The sequence below is a fragment of the Micromys minutus genome, assembly GCF_963924665.1.
Source record: "Micromys minutus genome assembly, chromosome: 1".
NCBI lineage: Eukaryota > Metazoa > Chordata > Mammalia > Rodentia > Muridae > Micromys > Micromys minutus.
Window position 1 is genome coordinate 58,982,772 of NC_137969.1, and position 21,020 is coordinate 59,003,791.

Consider the following 21,020-nt stretch of genomic DNA (forward strand, 5'->3'; position numbering starts at 1 on the left):
CAACTGATGAGTCAATCATTAATGTTTCAGAGACCGGACCTGGCTATCATAGTCCACGATGGTCTTGAACTTGTGGCTATCTCCTTGCCAAAGCCTGACTTTTAAATCCTGTTTAGAACGTTGTCTAAGAAAAGTCGACCAGAATCCTCTATTCTGATCTCAGCCACAGCTAGTGTAAGTTCTGGAAGCCTTTCCCTTTCTCGGGCTGTCTTACTTGGCTTGTGTACCTGTAAACCCCAGGTCACGCAGCCAGAAGCCGCTTCAGTCGACTTGTCTCTACCTGCAGAGGTTGAAGCCTCGCGTTCAGGAGCGTTGCGATCTTCCCCAAAGTTGTTTCCAGGAAACATTCCTCCATTCCGCTCCACGTTACTGCGGCTTCTCGCACAACTGAGTGCGCTCCTTTTAGGAGCAAAGTGGTAATTGAGTGTAGAGGGTTGAAGGGTCATGGGGGAGAGGTCTCCTTAAAGGAGGACAAAGGCAAAGTAAAATGAAAGTGACCACCCCAAGCTGCTACCAGCGGTGGGTGTGCGCCAGGCTCCGCCACCAGTCGCGCCTTCAGCAGAAGTTTGAATTGTGATGCGGCTGCGCCAACTCTGGCTCCTCCCACACTCCCCGGAACCTTAAGCCCCGCCACGGCCCCGTGGCCTGGTAGCCCTGGCCTGCCTCTGGTAGTTTAACATGGGTTCCTCCAGCTCCACGGTTCTGGCTCGCCTTGGCCTCCCTGGGCAGCCGCGGTCCACCTGGATCGGCGTCGCCGCGCTGGGACTGGCCGCAGTGGCGCTGGGGACCGTGGCCTGGCGTCGCGCGCGTCCCCGGCGGCGCCGGCAGCTGCAGCAGGTGGGCACAGTGTCTAAGGTCTGGATCTACCCGATCAAGTCCTGCAAGGGGGTGTCGGTGTGCGAGACCGAGTGCACCGACATGGGGCTGCGCTGTGGCAAAGTGCGCGACAGGTATGCCGAGCCCCACGCTGCACCCGGCGGGGATGGGTCAGGGCGAGGGAGGTGGGGCCTTGCCTATCTCCAGCTTGGAAGTGTGAGACCTGGAACCGGGCGCCCCTCGGTGAGTGCAAACTTCGTGAGCTGGAGCCTGGAGAAAGTCCAGAGAAGAGTTCCCTCAAACACTGCAAGCTGTGTTCTCTCCAAACCTAGAAAATAAGGGGATGTAGCGTCTGGGAGACACTCACACACATATGGGAAAGAGCTGACAGCAGTTGTAACCCTGGTCACATTTGTGAGCATGTTCAAGTTGAAATGGTAGCTTGCAAGCCCCAAAATGGCTGTGGGGAGGCCTTCCAGGAGGAGAATTTTAGTTCTAGATCGAAGCAGAACGCCTCGATTTTGGATCCCACCCCTTTTGCATAACAGAACTGAGGTTTGTTGCTTGAATTCTCTGGGCTCTCAACCTTTGGTCCTTTAACTGCGAAGCCTATCCCTCTGGCTAAAGTAGTTTTGGAAAGTGGATTGGAGCATTCCTGGACCCTTTGAGGAGACAGAATCACAGGACCAACTTGACTGTTGGTACAGCTGTCTTAACTACTACAAATATAAAATGCCATTGGCTGAATGTTTTCAGGAACACTGGGCCTTTCCTTCCCTCTCGTTCTGGTGACCACTTTAATGAGTACGGAGCAGAATTATATGGTTTGCAGGGAATGGGGAGGGGGTGTGGTGAAGGGTGGTACCCGATGAGGGTAGAGAGCTAGTCACATAGTGGATATAAAATAATCATAAAGGAGGTTAGAATGAAAACAATCAAAGCAGTGAGTTTAGTTCTAGCACCGAATCAGTTTATAGATCAGGATTTTCCATTCCTCATTAGCATCCTAGGTTTCCAAAGCTGGGAGGTTTTGTTTTAAATGATCATTTACTGAGGGGATGGGGACGTAGCTCAGTGGTAAGAGAGAGTGCTTGCCAAGGGGGCATGAAGTAATGAACGGAAGTAATCCTCCAGCCCTTAAGTGAGGCATGTGCCTGTCATCTCTACACTGTAGGGCAGAAGTTAAAGGTGTTCCCAGGTCAGCTGTAGATCTGGGTTCAAGGCCGACCTGGACTGTATGAAAACTTGTCTATATACTGAAATAAGATAAAATACTGTCATTCTGTGAGAATCCCATTCCTGTCCAGAAGAACTCAAATCACCAAGAATGGAGTATTCTTGTTAAGCTATAATTAAAGGGTTTATATGAGGCCATTGTGAGAACTTATTAGAGTGTGAAGGTTAAGATCTATTCCCTGAGGCTGGGAAGACCTGCGTACCTAGTACTGGGTATTGTACAGTACCCAAAGGTGCTGAGGCTCACAGTGCTTACCAGAGGAGGCAAGGTAGACATGCGCAGCTTCCTCTCCCACCTGAGAACTCTGGAGTATCTCACAGGTAACCAGAACAGATCTGGTTTCCTCAGATCATCAGGATGTACTACGTCCATCATTAAGATTATCATGGCTTGGCTGTAGATATTGGTAGTATAGAGAGAAAAGGTGTCCTTTGCCCTGCTTTTCTGCTTCCTGGGGGATGCAATAAAATAAATAGAACTGTGTCATTTCTCTTGTTTTGAGCAATACAATCTTTTTCTCATCTTTTTTTTTTTTTAAATAAAAGATCTCACTACGCAGCTCTGGCTGACCTGAACTTGCGGTGTAGATAAGGTTGGCCTTGAACTTGCAGGGATCCACCTGCCTCTGCTTCCCAGGTCCTGGGGTTACAGACCCGTACCACCATGCTAAACAGGAGCAATATACTCTTTGGATGATGTGGTCTGAAGTGGAGGGAAAGGCAGAGAAGTGATTATGGGATAGACATCGGGCTAAACCCTGTCCTGTAAGTTTGCCCATTTATGACTGATTTTGTGGTCTAGCTATGAATGTCTGAATCCAGTGGGTCTAGCAAGACAGTATTGGACAGGAGGAGTATGTCTCAGGGTCACAAACAGCCTGTTCTGGGAGGGTTTGAATTTAGATCCAGGAGAGTACAGTAGTCACTTCTCTGAAGCTAATGTTTGGTACAGGAGCATAAGAAGCCCACAGGAGCAGGAGACCTTGAGAGAGGCATTTAACCCCCTCCAGTTTGAGTTTTATTTATCAAAGGGAATTAATATTCATAAGCAAGCTTGCCTGCCAGAACTCTGCTTAGTAGCCATTGTTTTCTGCCCGAGGCAGGACCATAACTACTGGTTTTTCTGGAGGGAAAGAAATCTTTTACTTTGTGTCTGGATTTACCTTCCACACTGCCCCATTCCTCCTTCTGCTGGGGGCTTTGGCTGGTGGTCTCAGCCCATCTGAGCTCGACCTTGACCCAGCTCCTTGAGCTGTGAAGTGTTTAAGGTCCTCCCAGAAGATGGTGACACAGGAGGTCTGTTGTGGGGGTGGCTTCTTTCCTTGATCTTGTAAATGTCCTTACTCTGACCCTTTTCTATTCACACTCTTCTCTGAAGCCAGCTGTCTATTTCTTCTGCACGAATTTATCACCTATCGATAAAGGGAGCACCCGTCCCATTCCTCACCTCTCCCTTCCCACCTCTTTCTTGGGCTTAGTCCTTCCTGCCCTCCCTCCCTCCTCCACCCCCACTCTGCTGGCTAGTTGGCAGCTAGCTTTTAACTTGAGTGAGATGTTTTTTTTTTTCACTTGCCCTTGGCACTGCCTCCCTGTTACACTGGTGTTCAACGTCCTCGCTGTTTACTGTGGGGATTCTGAGCTCTGCTGTTACACTGGTCCATCTGCCTGTGCTTTGCTGTGAAGTCTGGGTGCTGACTCTCAGCTCAGGTCAAGTGGGGGGTCAGCATTTCCCATCCCCGAACAAGACTCCTGTATACCAGACACATCACCTCTGCCCCTCAGCTCTTCTCTGGGCTGAATCTTATCAGCTTCCAACCACCCCAAACAGCCCCTCTGTAGCTAACAACACCCAGGCCACTGTGTAAGGACCGAGAATGAAATGCTCAAGTTAAAAGCGGTAGGGGATGCTCAGCAGATGTCTGCTCATTGTAGCGACTGAAAAGACAAGAGGACCACAAGGGAATTCAACTGATATGAAGCCAACAGGCTGCTGTAAGGGTTGACAGCCAAGGAGATCTTGAATCACCTCTGGGCTTTTCCTGAGAAAATGTCTAAGTTAACTGAGGTGAAAAGACGAGTCCTAAATTATTATGGGTGGCATCTTCCCATGGGCTAGGGTCCTAGATATCTCTTTCTCTGTCTCTGTCTCTGTCTCTGTCTCTGTCTCTGTCTCTCTCTCTCTCTCTCTCTCTCTCTCTCTCTCTCTCTCTCTCTCTCTCTCTCTCTCGCTCCTTCCCTCCCTCTGCTTCCTGACAGTGGGCACCATGTGACCAGCATCTCACAGTCTTCCCTTCATTTGCTTCTTGTCAGGTATTTGTGTCAACAATAGGAAGTTTCCTCAGACAGCTGCCACGCACAACAAACCCCAGCCACCTCCTTCAGGATACTTTATCTTGTGCACATAAATAATTCCCCAGGAACAAATGATCCACTGTGTTCTGCCAGCTCCGAGAGACAGAGTGAGCCTAGAAAGTGGCTTTTCATAATCAAGTTAAAAGTTTTAACCAAAGCAGGGCGTCTTAGTCTGTTTTCTTTGGTCATGAAAGTACATTTGAGATTCAATATCAAGCGAGTGTAGGGATTCTAGGAACATACGCTCACATCTGCTGAGGACTTCTTGCGCATCGTAAGGTGGCAAAGGACACCCCGTGAGTGCTAGAGAGAGCTCCTTTGGGGGACAATGAGTTCTACATCAACATCTGTCCAGACATTCATGATCTGCCATCAGCTCTCAAGGAGGATGGGTGGAGGATGGTTTTGAGGTAAGGGAGGCCTAGAGGAAGTTCTTGAGAAACGAGGAAGGTGTTCTGAGTCTGCCTGTCTGCCTCTCTGCAGGTTCTGGATGGTGGTTAAGGAAGATGGACACATGATCACGGCCCGCCAGGAGCCTCGCCTCGTGCTGGTCTCCATCACCTTGGAGAACAATTACCTGACGCTCGTAGCTCCAGACATGGAGCCGATAGTTCTGCCTCTCAGGCTGCCTTCTTCCAATAAGATCCACGACTGCAGGTGCTCTGCTTGGGGGCCGTGGGGGGACTGTGAGAGACACGATTTCCCCTTGCATTTGTCACAGTTGGTGTCAGAAGAGTAGCCGATGAAATCAGTGTAGGAAAATGCTGAAGAGGGTTAGTCTCTAGGGCGGGACTCAGCTTTTATTTTGACTGGATTTTACCTCTGAGATGGGGGTTGGGGGTGGGGGGGAATGGGGTGTCTGACATCCCAGGTTGACTTCTAACCTTTTTAATGTAATCAAGGATAACTTTGGACTTTTGATCTTTACCGTGTTTTTATCTCTCGAGGGCTGCATCACCCTGCCACCGTGTTCAGTTTGTGAGGTGGTGGAGATCGAACCCCTCAGGGTCAGCTTTAATCTGAGATGGTTAAGAGCTGCAGATGATGGAATGACTGCCATATAGGAAAAGCCATCACTTATGTTGATGGGTTCCTAGAAGCAGGTAGAGCTACCACACAGGGAAGCCTAGGGCTGGCCAGAGGCAAGGTGGAGAAGGAGAGACCACTGCCCTAAGGGAGGCTTCAGGTTGGCTTTTTAGAGTAACTTCATCAGGACATAGCAGCTGTGTGGCTTATAGTCCTGACACCTATTCCCTGTAGGTAAGGACTCAATAGAGTTTGCACGTCATGCTTGCTTGTGACAAAGACTATTGTCTCCAAGAAGTAGCTGGCCACAGGAGGGCCAGAGATAGTGAAGCTAAAATCACAGTTAACAAATGCCTGTGTTCAGGGCATGTCACCTTCCATTCAGATGGGAACGGCCTTTAAATTAAAAAATGACATTTAATTATGTGCAGTGGGTGTGCGGTGCGGGTGTGGAGGTCAGAAGACAACTTGCAGAAGTCAGTTCTCCTGTGTGGGTTTTGGGGATCATATTTAGGTCTTCAGGTTTGACAGCAAGTCAGGCAAACCTGACAGCAGCTTTGACAGGCCAGCTTGCCCGTCCTGGGAGGCATATTTCATAGCTTGCCACCCAGGTAAGAGAAGTTACTGACCACTGAACCAGTTGCTCTCAGAGCTGGATAAAGAGCCTTCGGGAACTTTTCATACCTGTAAGGTCTATCTCTGAGACTGAGGATTTAGGGGAGGTGTGTGCATGTGTGGGCAGGGCCAAGCAAGGCCTCAGGCTTGGGCATCTGTTTGTGTGTAGGTCCTCCTTTGCTGGGTCTTGCTTAAGATTCCTTCCTTCCTCCCTTCCTTCCTTCCTTCCTTCCTTCCTTCCTTTCTTCCTTCCTTCCTTCCTTTCTTCCTTCCTTCCTTTCTTCCTTCCTTCCTTTCTTCCTTCCTTCCTTTCTTCCTTCCTTCCTTCCTTCCTTCCTTCCTCTCTCTCTCTCTCTCTTTCTCTTCTTCCCTCTTCTCCTCTTCTCTTTTCTATTCTTTTCTTTTTGCTACTGAGGGTTAAAGCTCTTTGATGTTAGAAAACTTAGGTGTGGGGTGATGTAATGTTGTGGATCCCTTGGTAACCAGGTGAGGTTTTTGCTTTTAAATGCTGGGGTTCTAACCAGGTTATATCCGCTGGAGTTTTTTGTTTGTTTGTTTGTTTTGTTTTTTTGTTGTTGTTGTTGGTTTTTGTTTTTGTTTTTTTTTTTTTTTTTTTTTTTTTTTTTTTTTTTTTTGAGTCAGAGTCTCAGCCTAGCTTTTCAACCTTGTGCAAATAGGAACTCTCCAAAGGTGGAAGACTTTAATCTTGATGGCTGTTCAGAATGTCTGAACTGAAATCCATCATTCTTGCTTGCTGATTCCTCAAGTTCAAAAGTGATACCTTGCTGAATACAGTATTTTGGCTGGTTGTCTTAGTAAGCCTGTAAGTGAACATCACAAGTTTTATTTTACATGGGAGAAAAACAGACTTTGATTTCCTACTCCCTCACCCAACAGAGGGGAGGGGAGGGGAGGGGAGAGGGTGTGAGCTTATCAGTGAGCTGGATTTGAGCCATTCACCTTCTAGGTTTCTGTGTGGGGGAGGGGACATTAATTTTTCCACTAATGACAGGTGTTGAAGAGAAAAATTAACCATGACTTACATTGCAGCTGAAAGCTTGTGGGTGCATGTTTACTTGTGGCAAGTGAGGGGGGGGTATTCCCTGAGGGACTCACTGTCACCCGAAGCAAGGGTCTTTACCTGTTTACACGGAGCCCTGGGGAGACCCAACTCTCTCTGGATGCCAAGGGGAAGAGAAGAGACCATGTAGCAAAGAGGCCGTCATGTGGAGGTCAGACGACACCCTGAAGGAGTCAGTCCTCTCTGTTCACCGTGCGGATCCCGGGATTGAACTCAGGTTATCAGCCTTGGCAGTGGGTACCGTGAGCCATTTCTCCAGACCAGTGTTAAAATGTTTAAGGCAATTATAGGCCAGTGGTAGTTGTGTTTGATGATCACAGATGTCATATTGTCTGAAAATACTGTGCGTAAGTGGAGTTTGGGGACATGCCCTCAATCCCAGTACCTGGAGGTGGGACAGAAGGACTGTGAGTTCAAGGCCTCCCTGGTCTACATGCTGAGACAGTTAAAGAGCCTGCTGCTTGTCTTATAAAGGAGGAGGAAGGGGAAAAGACTTCAGACTTAGTAACAGCCTTTGGGGTCTAGCTTCAAAGACTACCTGAGCAACCTTTTATTTTAACTTGAAATTTAAATGCGGCTGAGTCAAGTCCACAAGTATTGGTAGCCTTCTTGGATGTATTTAAGTTTTTTTCCCCCTAAAAGTAAAGAAGAAAAAAAATGGCATTGACCACAGACCATCCAAGTGAAGTTTTATTTCTTTGTAACTGAAAAGGGAAAGCAAAGTGAGGTCATGTGACACAGAAAGGGGCAAGCATGGCGAGGTCACGTGATGCAGAAAAAAGAGGGCGTTTTCATCACTGGCTATGAAACTCCAACCAGCTCTAAGTGTCTTGGTGTTTCTCCCCCAACGACCAGTTCACCAGCTGTTGTCCCACAGTCCAAGGTTAGCACCATCTCCCATGAGATAGCCTCAGATCCCACACGGTAAGGACTTGTATCTTGAGACCTCCTCCCACTTCAGTCACCAACTGTGGCTTGACATTCACAGCCTCCCTCTTGGATTTAGTTTCTTAGGGAGCCTTACGGAATGCAGAATACATTGTGCCAGCTCCTTACAAAGGCTACCCCAAGGATAAGGAGGAGGAGGCAGATGAAAAGTTGAGGTGTGTGAGTGGACCGCCCGTGTACTTTCTGAGAATGCTCCACTGTGGAGACTGCATTCTGTTCCAGAGAACGATCTACAGTAGCCATATTTTGGGTTTGGAGTGAGTGAGTTGACTAAATACATGTCAAGCCAAAGTAAAGGAATGAGCAGCAAGAGACAGACAGACAGACAGACAATAGCAATACATCATCAAATTGACATGCATACATACAAATTCACAAATCTCTGCACCTCTGGGTGTTCAGCAATTGGGGAATTCTCTGAACCTTGTCCTTTGGGCTTTTATGGATGGTTTAGCCCATGTTGTGATTGATAAAATACATCAAGCAAATCAAAATCAATACATCCTGCAGAAATCAACTGGGAAGCCCCTTGAAGACAACCTGCTGGAGTTCCCAATAGAGAGCCCCAGGCAGAGCAGGGCCCCTTGAAGGTTAAGCTTCCAAGTAAAAGATCAGGTAGCAACAGACAGATTACTGGTATCATCAAACCGGATCTCACAACATTTGGGAACTCTGGGGAAGTTAAGCCTGTCAGGTAGAGTTCCCAATTGAGCATGTTGTCTGTGGCTGAATTTCAGCCTTCTCCCATTGCCTGTATATTATGAGACAAACAGTGGTTACAGCCGTTGAAAGTAGTTTACCGTAAGCTCTTTTGAGGTATAGTGTTTCCAGTCCTATTACTGCTGCCATAGAGTAAGGGGGCAGCCCATCCTACATGGTGGGCCGTCGAGGACACTCTGACACACATGCTTTGGTCAGAAATGCACGAGGGAGCCCAGCCTGCTTCCTGAGCCAGCTTGTTAATGAGCTCAAACAACACAGTGTGTTAAGCAATCTGGAAGCTCTCTGAACTCGGCCCTTTGGACTTTTATTACATAGGTGTGATTGATAAATTAATTAGCTACTGGTCAGCCCAGTCTTCAGCCTTGGCCCCTATCTTGGAGTTTGGGGTGTTTGTGTGTGTGAGAGAGAGAGAGAGAGACTAAAGTCCAAATCTCTGAGCTTGCAGTGGGCTTCCCTGGCAATCAGTTTTTGAGGATTGGTTCATCAACCGTGTGAGGGCTGGAAACTGAACTCAGGTTTTCAGGCATGGTTGTAAACATCTTTACTGTTTGATCTTGCAGGTCGCATTCTTATGTTTTAAAGGGGTAGGAAGGAAGAAATGACTTTAGGTCTAACAAAAAGCCTCGTGGTCTAGCTTTAAAGACTTGCTAGGTGCATCTGATTTTCACATGTAATTTGATATATGGGTATGTGCTGGTATAATTAAGTTAGGTACCGTTGGCATTTCTCTTGTTAATCGTATCATTTCCCACTAAAAATAAAAACAAAAGAAAAACAACGGCTTCAACTGTGCACACTCCAACTGAAGTTCTATTTCTTTGTAATTTTGAAGAGAGGAACCAAACATAAGAAGTAGGTGAGATAGGGAGATGTCTTAGTTATTTTTCTGTTGCTATGAAAAGACATCATGACCAAAGCAATTTAGAAAAGACGATATTTATTGATGATATTATTCACCACAGTGTCAGAGGGTGAATCCATCATGGCGAGGAACAATGTGGAAGGAGAGAGACAGAGAGACAGACAGGCAGAGAGCTAAATAAGAATTATGTGGGCTTTTGCAGCCTCAAAGCCTACACCCCAGTGATGCACCTCTTCCAACAAGGCCACACCTCCTAATCCTTCCCAAACTGTTCCACCAACTGGGATCCATTTAATCAAATCTATGAGCCTGTGGAGCCTACTCTCATTCAAAACACCACAGAAGGTGTCTTAGTCAGGATTTCTATTCTTGCACAAACATCATGACCAAGAAGCAAGTTGGGGAGGAAAGGGTTTATTCAGCTTACACTTCCACATTGCTGTTCATCACCAAAGGAAGTCAGGACTGGAACTCAAGCAGGTCAGGAAGCAGGAGCTGATGCAGAGGCCATGGAGGGATGTTACTCACTGGCTTGCTTCCCCTGGCTTGCTCAGCTTTCTTTCTTATAGGACCCAGGTCTCCAGCCCAGGGATGGCACCATCCACAATGGGTTGGACCCTCCCCTTCTTGATCACTAGTTGGATCTCATGGAGGATTTTCTCAACTGAGGCTCCTTTCTTTGTGACAGCTCCAGTTGTGTCAAATTGACACACAAAACCAGCCAGTACAGAAGGCAAGAGGCCTGCTTTTCATTTCTTACCTCTGGGTCCCAAACACCAGTCGGCACCCAGCAATCCAGTCCTGACTCCCTTCCAGGTTAAGGCTTGGTCCTGTGTGACTATCCCTGACTTCAGATGCCAATGAGGATAGAACCCTGAGCCTCTCCACTTCCTCCTTGGGCTCTGTTTATTTGCAAGAGTTCCTCACAGAAATCTGGATTCGTGTTTGCTGAGTACTTATAAAGCATGCACTAAAGGCTAGGAATGAATGGTATAGGTGGGAAGCTGAACTCCTGTGTGCTTTGTTGGATGTGCCTCCCTCTACACACCTCTAGGTGCTCAGTAATTGGAAACTCCTGAACCTAGTCCTCTGTAATTTTATGGAAACTTTATTACATGGTGTGATTGATTAAACAATCAGCCATTGATTGACCCAACCCTCAGCCTCTGCCCCTTTCTTGGAGGTTAAAGGTACTTAAGTCCAGCCCTCTGGTTTTGGGATTGGATCCCCTGGCAACCTGTTCCCTATTCTCAGGTAGCTTAAAAGACCCCAGCCATTAGTAATCTCTTTAGTACACAGTTGCCCTTCAGCTTCCTTGACAGATTTTTTGGCTGATCGTCCTCCTGTCACCGTGCTCCCACTGCGTGAGTCCGTGGCAGCCTGTTTGTTAATGCTCATAAAAATTGTTTAGTGCTCTTCTATAATATGAATAATATTCTATGGGCATTCTCTTAAGGTTTCTGTTCATTAGTTTTGGTGATTATCTGTATGGGGGTATATATGTTTGGGTACCCTCAGAGAATATAGGTGTCAGATTCCAGCTCCAGGCTGGAGTTTCAGGCCACTGTGAGTTGACTGACAAGGTTTCTGGAAATTGAACTCTGGCCCTTCAAAAGAGCAGCAAGCCCTCTTAACCACAGAGTCATTCCCAGCTCTCTTACAAATATTCTTGTGTCTTCTGAGAGCACAACTGTGTGTAGAGTGTGGTGGTCAGAAGACAGTTCAGGTGAAATCAGCTAGTGCTATTCTACCTCGTGGGATTGCAGGGATTGAACTCAGATTGTGAAACTTGGCAGTAACCCCTTTCCCTGCTGAGCTGTCTTGCCAGCCCCAAGGTATGCATTTTAAGTATTGGCTACCTGAGTCAGTAGGTATGTAGCACTTCTTTATTTACTTGTTTGTTTAGAGACAGAGTCTTGCTGTGCAACTCAAATTGGCTTAGAAATCTCTGTATTGCCCAAATTGGCACAAACTCTTAAATTTCTTGCCTCTGAGTCTCCAGTACTTGGATTATAGGTACATACCAAAACGCGAGGTTCTAGAAAATGCTGAACCATTTTCTGAGGCGAGCCTGCCAATTTGTACATCCTCTGAGGTCCACCGGGTAAGCTCAGTGTTACATCTTATCATATAGATTTATTTTTTTTGTAGCAGGCAAAGGCCTGGTAGTGTAATGCCTGTCATCAGCAGGATGGTACAGGTTGGTTGGCATTCTATTATTCTTTTGGGTACTTTCTGCTTTTCCAAGGGCCAGTGACAGTCTCCCATGTGTGGAAATGTGTGCAGGGTTCTGAATGAGCTACGGGGCACCCTTGCTTCTCCCCAACCATGAATATACTCCTTAGTGTAGTAGAGTGACTGATCATGGTTTAGAAGAATGCTGAAGATCAGTTGAGAACCATAAGGTATCCATAGATGCAGTCAGAGGCCAGGCAGTGCCCTAAGAAGGGTTTCAGATAGAAGGAAGGGGCCCTGGAAGCCTTAACAGAGGGTTATCAGGACTTGACAACAGGGGGTTTGGTAGTACATGCTTGAAATCCCAGCTCTGGGAGGTGGAGGATTTTGAGCCTTTAAGAGCTCAGAAGTTCAGCTGTTAATGAGTATTCTGGGAATTTATGTTGAACTTCTTAAGCATCTTCACAGTGTACAGATATAGCATTCACACGGGCTGTGTGTGCATGTATGTATGTACATGTGTGTGTATGTCTGTGTGTGTTTACTTTTCATGGTGTGGGAGGGTAGAAGAAACTTTTAAAAAATCAGTTTCCAGATCCTCGAACCCACAGTTTGCATCTGCTCCTCACCGGCCACCCCCACGTCGTGTTGGGATGGAACCCAGGGCCTGGTACATGTTAAGTCCTTGCCGCTAGCTATTGTTTCTCTGTTGTTTTAAAGTAGCACTTCCTCATTCTTCCTTCGGTAACATGTACACTAAAATTGGAACGATGTAGAGCCGCCAGTCTGGCTCCTGTGCAAGGAAGACACACAAATCTTCCATATCCTTGATACTACTACATAAATATAATACATGAATATTATATTTTAAAAAGTACTTAGGTGTGGCGATGCAGCTTTTAATCTCAGCACTCAGGAGGGAGAGGCAAGTGGATCTGTGTTTGAGACCCCCTTAGTCTACTTAGCTAGTTTCTGCCAGATAGAGATACAGAGTGAGACCCTGTCTCCATCCCAGTCCCTCAAAATAGTAATGAATGGAGTTTTGCTATGTGGTTCAGGCTATCCTTGAACTCGATAGACTTCCGCGCAGCCCTGAGTTCTGGAGTTAGAGATTTATGCCGTCATTCTCAGGGCTTATAGAAGAAGAAAGGAAGGGCTGGGCCTGGTAATTCATACCTCTGCCCTCAGCACTGGGGAGCCAGAGCAGGAGGATTGTGAATCTGGAGATGTGCTCTTTCTTTATCTTTAGAAATCATCAAACTTTACCACATAGCCATTTTATTATTGTCAATTACTTACAAATCAAAATTATAACTTAGTCTCTCCCAAATGTCTTCCCATATAAATTCTTATGAAACAAAATTCTATTGGTCCAAAGGAAATATTTTAAGAGACCAAATAGCCATAAGTATATGGAGAAAAATCTTTTTTCCCCATATGTTCCAGGTCTCATTGTCACCACGGTAATGTATCTGCTGTGATGGAAGAATGATCCTGTATCTCAATTTAGCCACCTTGACCAGCCCTGGACACTGAGAAAAACCTTATTTGTGTATTTTAAAAATGGATACGTGGTGGATGTCAAACTGACAACATTTAGATCTCACTGGGGGGAAAAATCAAGCATGGTCCCATCTTAAACGTCAGCGTATATAATTCAAGAAGTTACATCTTCCACAAGTTAAATTTAAATATTTACATATCAATTTACAAGCTCTGTCAAGGACTCACAACCTTTGGCTACTAATGTAAAGGAAGTCATTAGGTCAAACCGTGGGCACAGCAGAGATCGCGGTGTGGTCTAACCTGCGCACACCCCTCTCCCAGGAGGCAGGTTTAATGTGCTTATCGCCAGTTTATAGCGGAAACAGAAGGACGGGCAGAAGTGTTAGTTTATTTAAGAGCAACCAACAAGCCAAGGGAGTGAGTGCTTCTCATCTGAACCAGGTTAGAGGAGTCCCAGCCAAAGGTGCGCCTCCCTTAAGCAGCCGACCGGAGGGCAGAGAGGGCAGGTTGTGATGAGGGAGGGGAACTAAATTACTTTAAAAAAAAAAAAAAAAAAAAAAAAACAATTTTTAAAATACCCCAAAGTCTTCTGAATGTGCAAGTTAAAAAATTATGTATTGTCTGGGAATTTGACGGTCCTTATTTTAGGGGCCTAGATTTTGTGCTGTAGTAGACGTGTTACACTAGCACCGCCCTGGTGCAGCTGATGGGCCCAGTCCGTTACCAGTAACACAGACCCACACCACAAACAAACCAGAGCTGCAGCTCTCACTGCTGGAGAGTGTTGGTGGCATACTGTGTATGCACAACAGCCACGTGTACTACAGTCACCCCTAAAATGAAACTGTTGGGATTGCTGTAAATGCTTAAAGTACTGGGGGTGCCCTTTACCTGTTTATTAGAAGATTTTGAAAAGGTTAAATTATTTCATGAGAAATATTTTAAATTTCATCCAGCATTAAACTAAATTTGATAATAGGGCAAAAACATTTAACAAAGCTGCCGTTCGTCTCTTACGGCTTGACTTTCCTGTGTATAAAATTGCATTCTCTGAATTGCAGCAATGTAACCCTCTGCTTCTAAGAACTCATTAAGAGGGTATTCTATATGTTCTGCATTGTTTCATTTTCTATAATTGTAGGTAAATGTGAATAAAAATAAATACTTTATATATAAAAAAGAAACGAAAGAAAGAAACCGGAATGAATTCTAGGTATTCCTACATGGTCCAGGGGCCAGCCACTTGGATAGCCGGAAGCGTGTCAGAAACACAAGGTTTCAGATTCCAACCCATGAGACCAGGGTCTGTGTGTGAACAAACATCTAGGTGACTCATACGTGTAAGAGCTGGGGATATCTTCCCCCCGATAATATCCTGGACCCTTTTCTGCTCCTTCCCGGTTCCTCTCTGAAGACCTCTTAGCAGCCTCCTGGTACATTCAGATCACCGTCCCTCAGTGTGTCCACATAAGTAATCCCATAATATCTCTTCCAGGCTATTTGGTCTCGACATTAAAGGCAGAGATTGTGGTGATGAGGTGGCTCAGTGGTTTACTAACTACCTGAAGACACAAGCCTATAGGTTGGTTCAGTTTGATACCAAAATGAAAGGAAGGACCACAAAGAAACTTTACCCGTCTGAGAGTTACCTTCAGAACTACGAGGTGAGCATACTGACTTCCCTCCACCAGTTACTCTGGGCTGTCTGAGCTTCCTTCTCTCTCTGTAGGAGCCCTTGGAAGACTCTAGTTAGGGAGCCAGGGAGATGGTCCAGGGCACAGCCTACGCTTTAAGGATGGAGGGGGAATGAGATGAGAGATGCCTCCGTGCTGGGGACTTGTGCTGCGCAAAGAGGCCTGGGTATAGGAGATTTGTGAAGGGTGGAGCCAGGGGTGACTTCTGGGGAGAGGAGAACTCAGGAGGAAACTGGCTGGAAGTTGAGTGTGGTGGCTGATAGTTGTAATCCAGCACTTAGGAGACTACAACAGGAGGACTGCTGTGAGTTCAAGGCCAGCCTGGACTAAAGGTCTTGTTCCAGAGAGGAAAGAAGGCTGGCTGCTTAGTGGAAGAGAGATTCTGTAACTAAATGTGCCTCTCCTGATGCAGGCCCTCCAGGCTACCTTTGCTGCCTGTAGAGGAACAGCGATTTCATGGGCAGGAAGGTACTTCCTGCTAGAGAGACACAAGTACCTCGGGGCTGGAGAGATGGCTCAGTGGTAAAGAACACTGACTGCTCTTCCAGAGGTCCTAAGTTCAATTCCCAGCAACCACATGGTGGCTCACAGACCATCTGTAATGGGACCTGATGCCCTCTTCTGGTGTGTCTGAAAACAGTGTATATTATATGTAATAAATAAATAAAGGAATCTTAAAACAAAAGACACAAGTACTTTAGGGATTCTCCCAAGCTAAGGCAGGTTTATTTATTATTATTGACATTATTAATGATGTTTATTTGCCTTGTTGCTCCAGGGGGCGCTCTTTCCCACCTAGAACAGTGTTGGGTATCAATAGGTTTTGAGTGCTTGGGTGATGGTGATGACATTGTTACTGGAACGTTCTAGATTGGCAGCAGACACCTCCCTGTGACGAGGAAATAGGGCAGGCTGGTGAGTAACAGCAGATGTAGAGGTGCACACCTCTTATCCTGTCATGCCTGAGGTAGAAGCAGCAGCTCTCTGTGAGTTCAAGCACAGCCTGGTCTACATAATAAATTCTAGGACATCCAAGGCTATATAGTGATTCCCTGTCTCAAATAAATACATAATTAAATAAAATAACAGGAGACAGCTGCTGCCCTGTCCTGCGAGTGGATAGAAGTCATGTTTCAATGCTTATGTCCTGTCTACAAGCCCTGTTCTCCCTCTCCTGTGCACGGCCCTCCCCTTCCACACTTGAGGGAACTTTCTGGACTCTGCTGGGTTCTGGAGAAACAATGCCACTGGGTAGGGAGGTCTGACGGTGCCCTGTTCCACCACAGGTAGCCTACCCAGACTGCAGTCCTATCCACCTGATCTCTGAAGCCTCCTTGGTCGACCTTAACACCAGGCTGAAGAAGAAAGTAAAGATGGAATATTTCAGGCCAAACATCGTGGTGTCCGGCTGTGAGGCTTTTGAGGAGGTAAGGCGCCACTGTCCCGGCCATCGAACTCAGATGTGCTGCGCTCAGTTTTGGAGCAAACTGAGCTCCTGCAATAACCCAGATCCCCCAACGCTGGTAGTGGGGAGACTCCTTTCCTCAGATTCTCTATAGTCTCTCTGACCCCTAATGGCCTCCTGGCCTCCAGGGAGCGCTGTTCTCGTTCTCATGTTTAGGCTCCAGGGCATACCAGATTCCAGCTTGCAGCCAAGACTGCGCTATAGCCAAGGCAAAAGGAAAGGAAAGGAAGATAAAGAGGACAGCCCTCCTTCTCTCTTGTAGCACCCAGGAGTATGTGCCAAGATTTCATTTCCAGGTTCCCAAGTATAGGCTGTGAAGGTACCGGAGCTCCACCAGTGGGCGGTGCCTCATGACAGGCATTGCTGTGGTCTGAGTTTTCTTCCCTGCCTTCCCCAACATCTAACAGCAGGAAATTCCACTCTCTTCATTGCCTGCAGCCTCCTCCACACAGCAGAGTGTTGCTTGGTCAGGAGAAGCTTCAGCAGACACACTGAGCCCTGGGAACAGTGGGCTGTGCTTTCTGATCCTTAATTGTGTGTGAGGCCCCCGGATCTAACTGATGACTTCATACTGAGCTCTCCTTCAGCCTTTTGAAGTCTGCAGTATTATCCCCTTTCTATAAGAAAACACGCTTAGGAAGGTCCCCCAACTCTGCCTAGCAGATGAGGGGTACAGTTTGTGGGGCAACACAAGGCTTGCCACCTGCCTCTGTGGACCTGGGGTGAGGGTGGCAGTGAGGAGACCCAAGAGGTTAGCATCCAGAGGAGAAGCTCTTCACCACCTCAGTGCTTTGCTCTGTATGAGTAGAATGTGTCTTTATTTGTGGGGGTCCCACGGTGCAATGATTCTCAACCTGTGGGTCTCGACTCCTTTGCCAAAGATAGAGATCTCCAAAAATATTTACATTATGATTCATAGCGGTAGCAAAACTACCGTTATGAAGGAGCAGTAACAATGTTACGGTTAGAGGTCACCACAACATGAGGAGCTGTATTGATAGGTCACAGCATTAGGAAGGTTGAGAACCACTGCTTTCCCATCAACCTTTGCAGAGAGCCGGTTTAAGCCAATAAGTCCCTGTCCACACAACTTGACAATTTGAAAACAGCAGTGTGTGTAGCAGATGTCTGTTACTGACACCCTCCGGCTGTCTTTCTTTCTCACTGCTATCATAAGATAGCCCGAAGGGAGAAGGGGTTTATTCTGGTGTGCAGTTCTGGAGGGGATGATAAAGGCCATCCTGGCTGTGGCGGCCCTGGTGGCAAGAGCGGAAAGCTGGCTAGTCACATCTCATTTGCACTTAGCAAAGCGTGGACAGGAAGTGGGACCAGGGTAAAGGTCAAGGCCCAACTCCTAGTGACCCCCTTCCTTCAGCTATGTCCCACCTCCTAAAGGTCCCACAGTCACAAGCAGCACCTCCAGGCAGGTACCAAGTGGTCACACCCATGAGTCTATGGATATGAACAGTTAGAATTCAAACTATACCAGCTATCTATACAATTTGCTATTAAGTTTCTTTAATTCCTTCCATAGTTGTTAAATTAACACAAAAACAAAAAACCAAGAAAACTTGGGCAAGGGGCTGGAGAGATGCTCAGCAGTTAAGAGCACTGACTCCTCTTCCAGAGGTCCTGAGTTCAAATCCTAACAACCACATGGTGGCTCACGAGCATCCGTAATGGGATCCGATGCCCTCTTCTGATGTGTTTGAAGATAGCTACAAAATAAATAAGTATTTAGAGAAGAAAACAAAAAACTTGGTCATCTGTTATGGGCTAGGTACTGTGCCTCAGACCCTGGGCACAGAGATGAAAAGAGGGACTCTGGGGATGAACTTCTTGGCACTGAGACAATAGTCCCCAGTCCAGCTGAGGAGTGCTTCAGTGTGCATCTTTATAAGATGCACGGACGCTTACAGGTGGTGTCCTACTTCCATTCCTGTTGCTGAAAAACAAACAAACAAACAAACAGCTTAGGGGGGAAAGGATTTTAGTCAGAGTAACAGGTCTATGAGTGTTTAAAAGTGAAGACAGGAACCTGAATCAGGGATTTGAGTCACAGTGCCTAGCCCATAACAAATGACTACGTCTTTTAATTTAACAAATATGAGGAGGAATTAAAGAAACGTAATAGTCACGTGCACAGTCAGTAGCAGAGAGTGCGTGCATGTGTGCTTAATGCTCAGCTAGCTGTCTGTACTCTTGCATGGTCCAGGGCCTCAGACCTGGGAATGGTGCCGCCCACAGTGGGCTGAGTCTTTCCATGTCGATTAAAACAATGAAGATAGTCCCCTAGATCTGCATAAATTACTGTCATTGAGACTCCTTCCAGGTGACTGAGTTGATGAAACTAAAGAGAATAGGTTTGCTAAGTCTTCCTGGAGAAGGGAGGCTTGGGAGTGGGGGGTGTTTGACTTGACTCCCAAGAAGCAATGCCATGCTTCTGTGTCCTGGCTTGTACTGTGTATGAGTTGGGGAATCAGACAGAGGTGTAGAAGCATGGGAGGATGGAGCAAAGTGGCCCTGCAGCATTTCAGAATCCCCAGGGGAACTGGAGGACTGATGGTGGAGGCTGGATAGGGAGTCGGCTGGAGGTCACTGTCCCAGGAATTTGATTTGTAGGGTGTGGCTATTAAGAAGCTGGTGGTGTCTGAACAGGGAAGCTGTTGTGACTGGCATCCATGCAACAGAGATGTACGGAATGGCTGCATGTTCTAGAAAGTGCTAGAATGTGCAGTAACCTGTGTCCCTCTCAGGAGTGCACACGGGAGGAGGCAGAATCCCAGTGCTGTATTCGATCATCAGAGGTCTCTTAAAGCATCCGCGGGTCTTACCTGAGATCCAGCTGCGCGACAGTGGACAGTGTCTCATGTCTCACAAGCCACTCTCCAGTCAGTGGAGCCTGGAAAGCCATGGGGGAGGGGACGGCTGTCAAGGAGGTAAGAAGAAAGAGGGGCTACTGGAGAGGAACCTCATTCTACCCAGGAGCTCAGCCTTTTCTTTCTCAAAAGGTTAAACCTAGATTAGATGGGACCCAAGGTATATACTGTGTGTGTGTGTGTGTGTGTGTGTGTGTGTGTGTGTGTGTGTGTCTTTGAAAGATCTGATGCAAAAGGGACCCAGGCCTGAAGCTTTCTTCATTTGATTCCTGGTCTCCCTGCTCGTTCTCCCAGCCTGAGACTCCACATTGCCTGTTAGAGTGTTTATGATGAAGGAACAATTTTTACTAATCTTGTTAAATATCTAGGAATCTGGCCCTCTTTGTTAAGAATGCATGTAATTAGCTGGGCTTGATGACTCTGGTTTGCCATTTGGGAGAGAGATGGGATCTCAAGTTCAAGGTCAGCCTGGGCTGCAGAGTGAGTTGAAGGCTTACCTAGGCTGAAGTGTGAGATCCTGACTCAATTAAAAATGAGGGACTGGAGAAATGGCTCACAGCCTAAGAGTACTTGCTGCTCTTTCAAAGGTCCTGGGTTTGGTTCTCAATATTCATGGTGCCTCTCAGCCGCCTATAACTCTACTTCTGGCCTCACCAGGCACCAGGCATGAATGTGATGCTGTAATAAAAACCTCTGGCTAAAAGCAACTAGGAGCAGGAAAGTGTTTATCTGGGTCACACTTTCAGGTGACGGTCCCTCATTGAGAGGACTCAAGGCAGGAAATCAGTAAGAGCTTGTAACAGAAAGCACAGAGAAACACTGTTTGCTGGCTTGCTCACTTTCTGGCTTATACAGCCCAGGTCTACCTGTGTAGGGAATGGTGCTTCCCACAGTGGGCTGGGCCCTCCTACCTTGGTTAATAACAAGACACTCCTCCACAGGCATGTCTGCAGGTTGATCTGATTTTTACAGTCTCTCAACTGAGACTCAAGTCTATGTCAAGGTGACAGTAAATGGACAGAAAATAAAATATTTTTTAATTCTCTCCTAAGTCGTTGTTTTGATACTAATTTTGCTTTAGGATCTTGAGCCAAGGAAAGAAGACAAGATGATGTCATCACTGGGTGTAGAATTGTTGCTTTTCTATAACCTGTCAAACTTAACCTAAGGCTTATACAAGCATAACCCTTTTCTGGAGCCATTTGGATGTTTAGTTTTTGTTTTTAAAACAAGCCATTTAGCTGTTACATATCTGAATGTGATGGGCTTCCAGAAATACTAAGTAAGATATGGCGTTCTTATTTTTCTAGAAAATTCTATAGCCATGCATCTCTTTAACAAACTCCTTATTGTAAAACAGTGAGCCTTTGCCGATTTAGTCCATGTTAAGTGAGGATTTGAGTGAAGGATTTGATGTGCTGACCTGTCCACCTCCTGATGTCATAACCCTTTCAAATATTAATGCAGAGTGATTAAACACTTGCACATTTAATCCTCAACTAATAAAAAAATACACCAAGTCTAAGCATGATGCGAAAGTCCATAAACACATGCACATTTAATCCTCAACTAATAAAAAAATACACCAAGCTTAAGCATGATTCAAAAGTCCCGGCATTGTTTATTGTAAATGTGGGGCATA

At 46.4% G+C, this 21,020-nt stretch overlaps 1 protein-coding gene across 1 annotated transcript in view; it reads left to right on the top strand.

The window, feature by feature from the left end:
- Window positions 1-452: 452 nt before the first annotated feature.
- MTARC2 (mitochondrial amidoxime reducing component 2) overlaps window positions 453-21,020 on the top strand; it is a 28,969-nt gene continuing 8,401 nt past the window's right edge. The window contains exons 1-4 of the mRNA XM_080929802.1: window positions 453-950; window positions 4,888-5,061; window positions 14,836-15,004; window positions 16,321-16,461. Of these exons, the coding sequence (XP_080785928.1) occupies window positions 679-950; window positions 4,888-5,061; window positions 14,836-15,004; window positions 16,321-16,461 (756 nt within the window). The 5' untranslated portion in view covers window positions 453-678. The remainder of the gene's footprint in view (window positions 951-4,887; window positions 5,062-14,835; window positions 15,005-16,320; window positions 16,462-21,020) is intronic.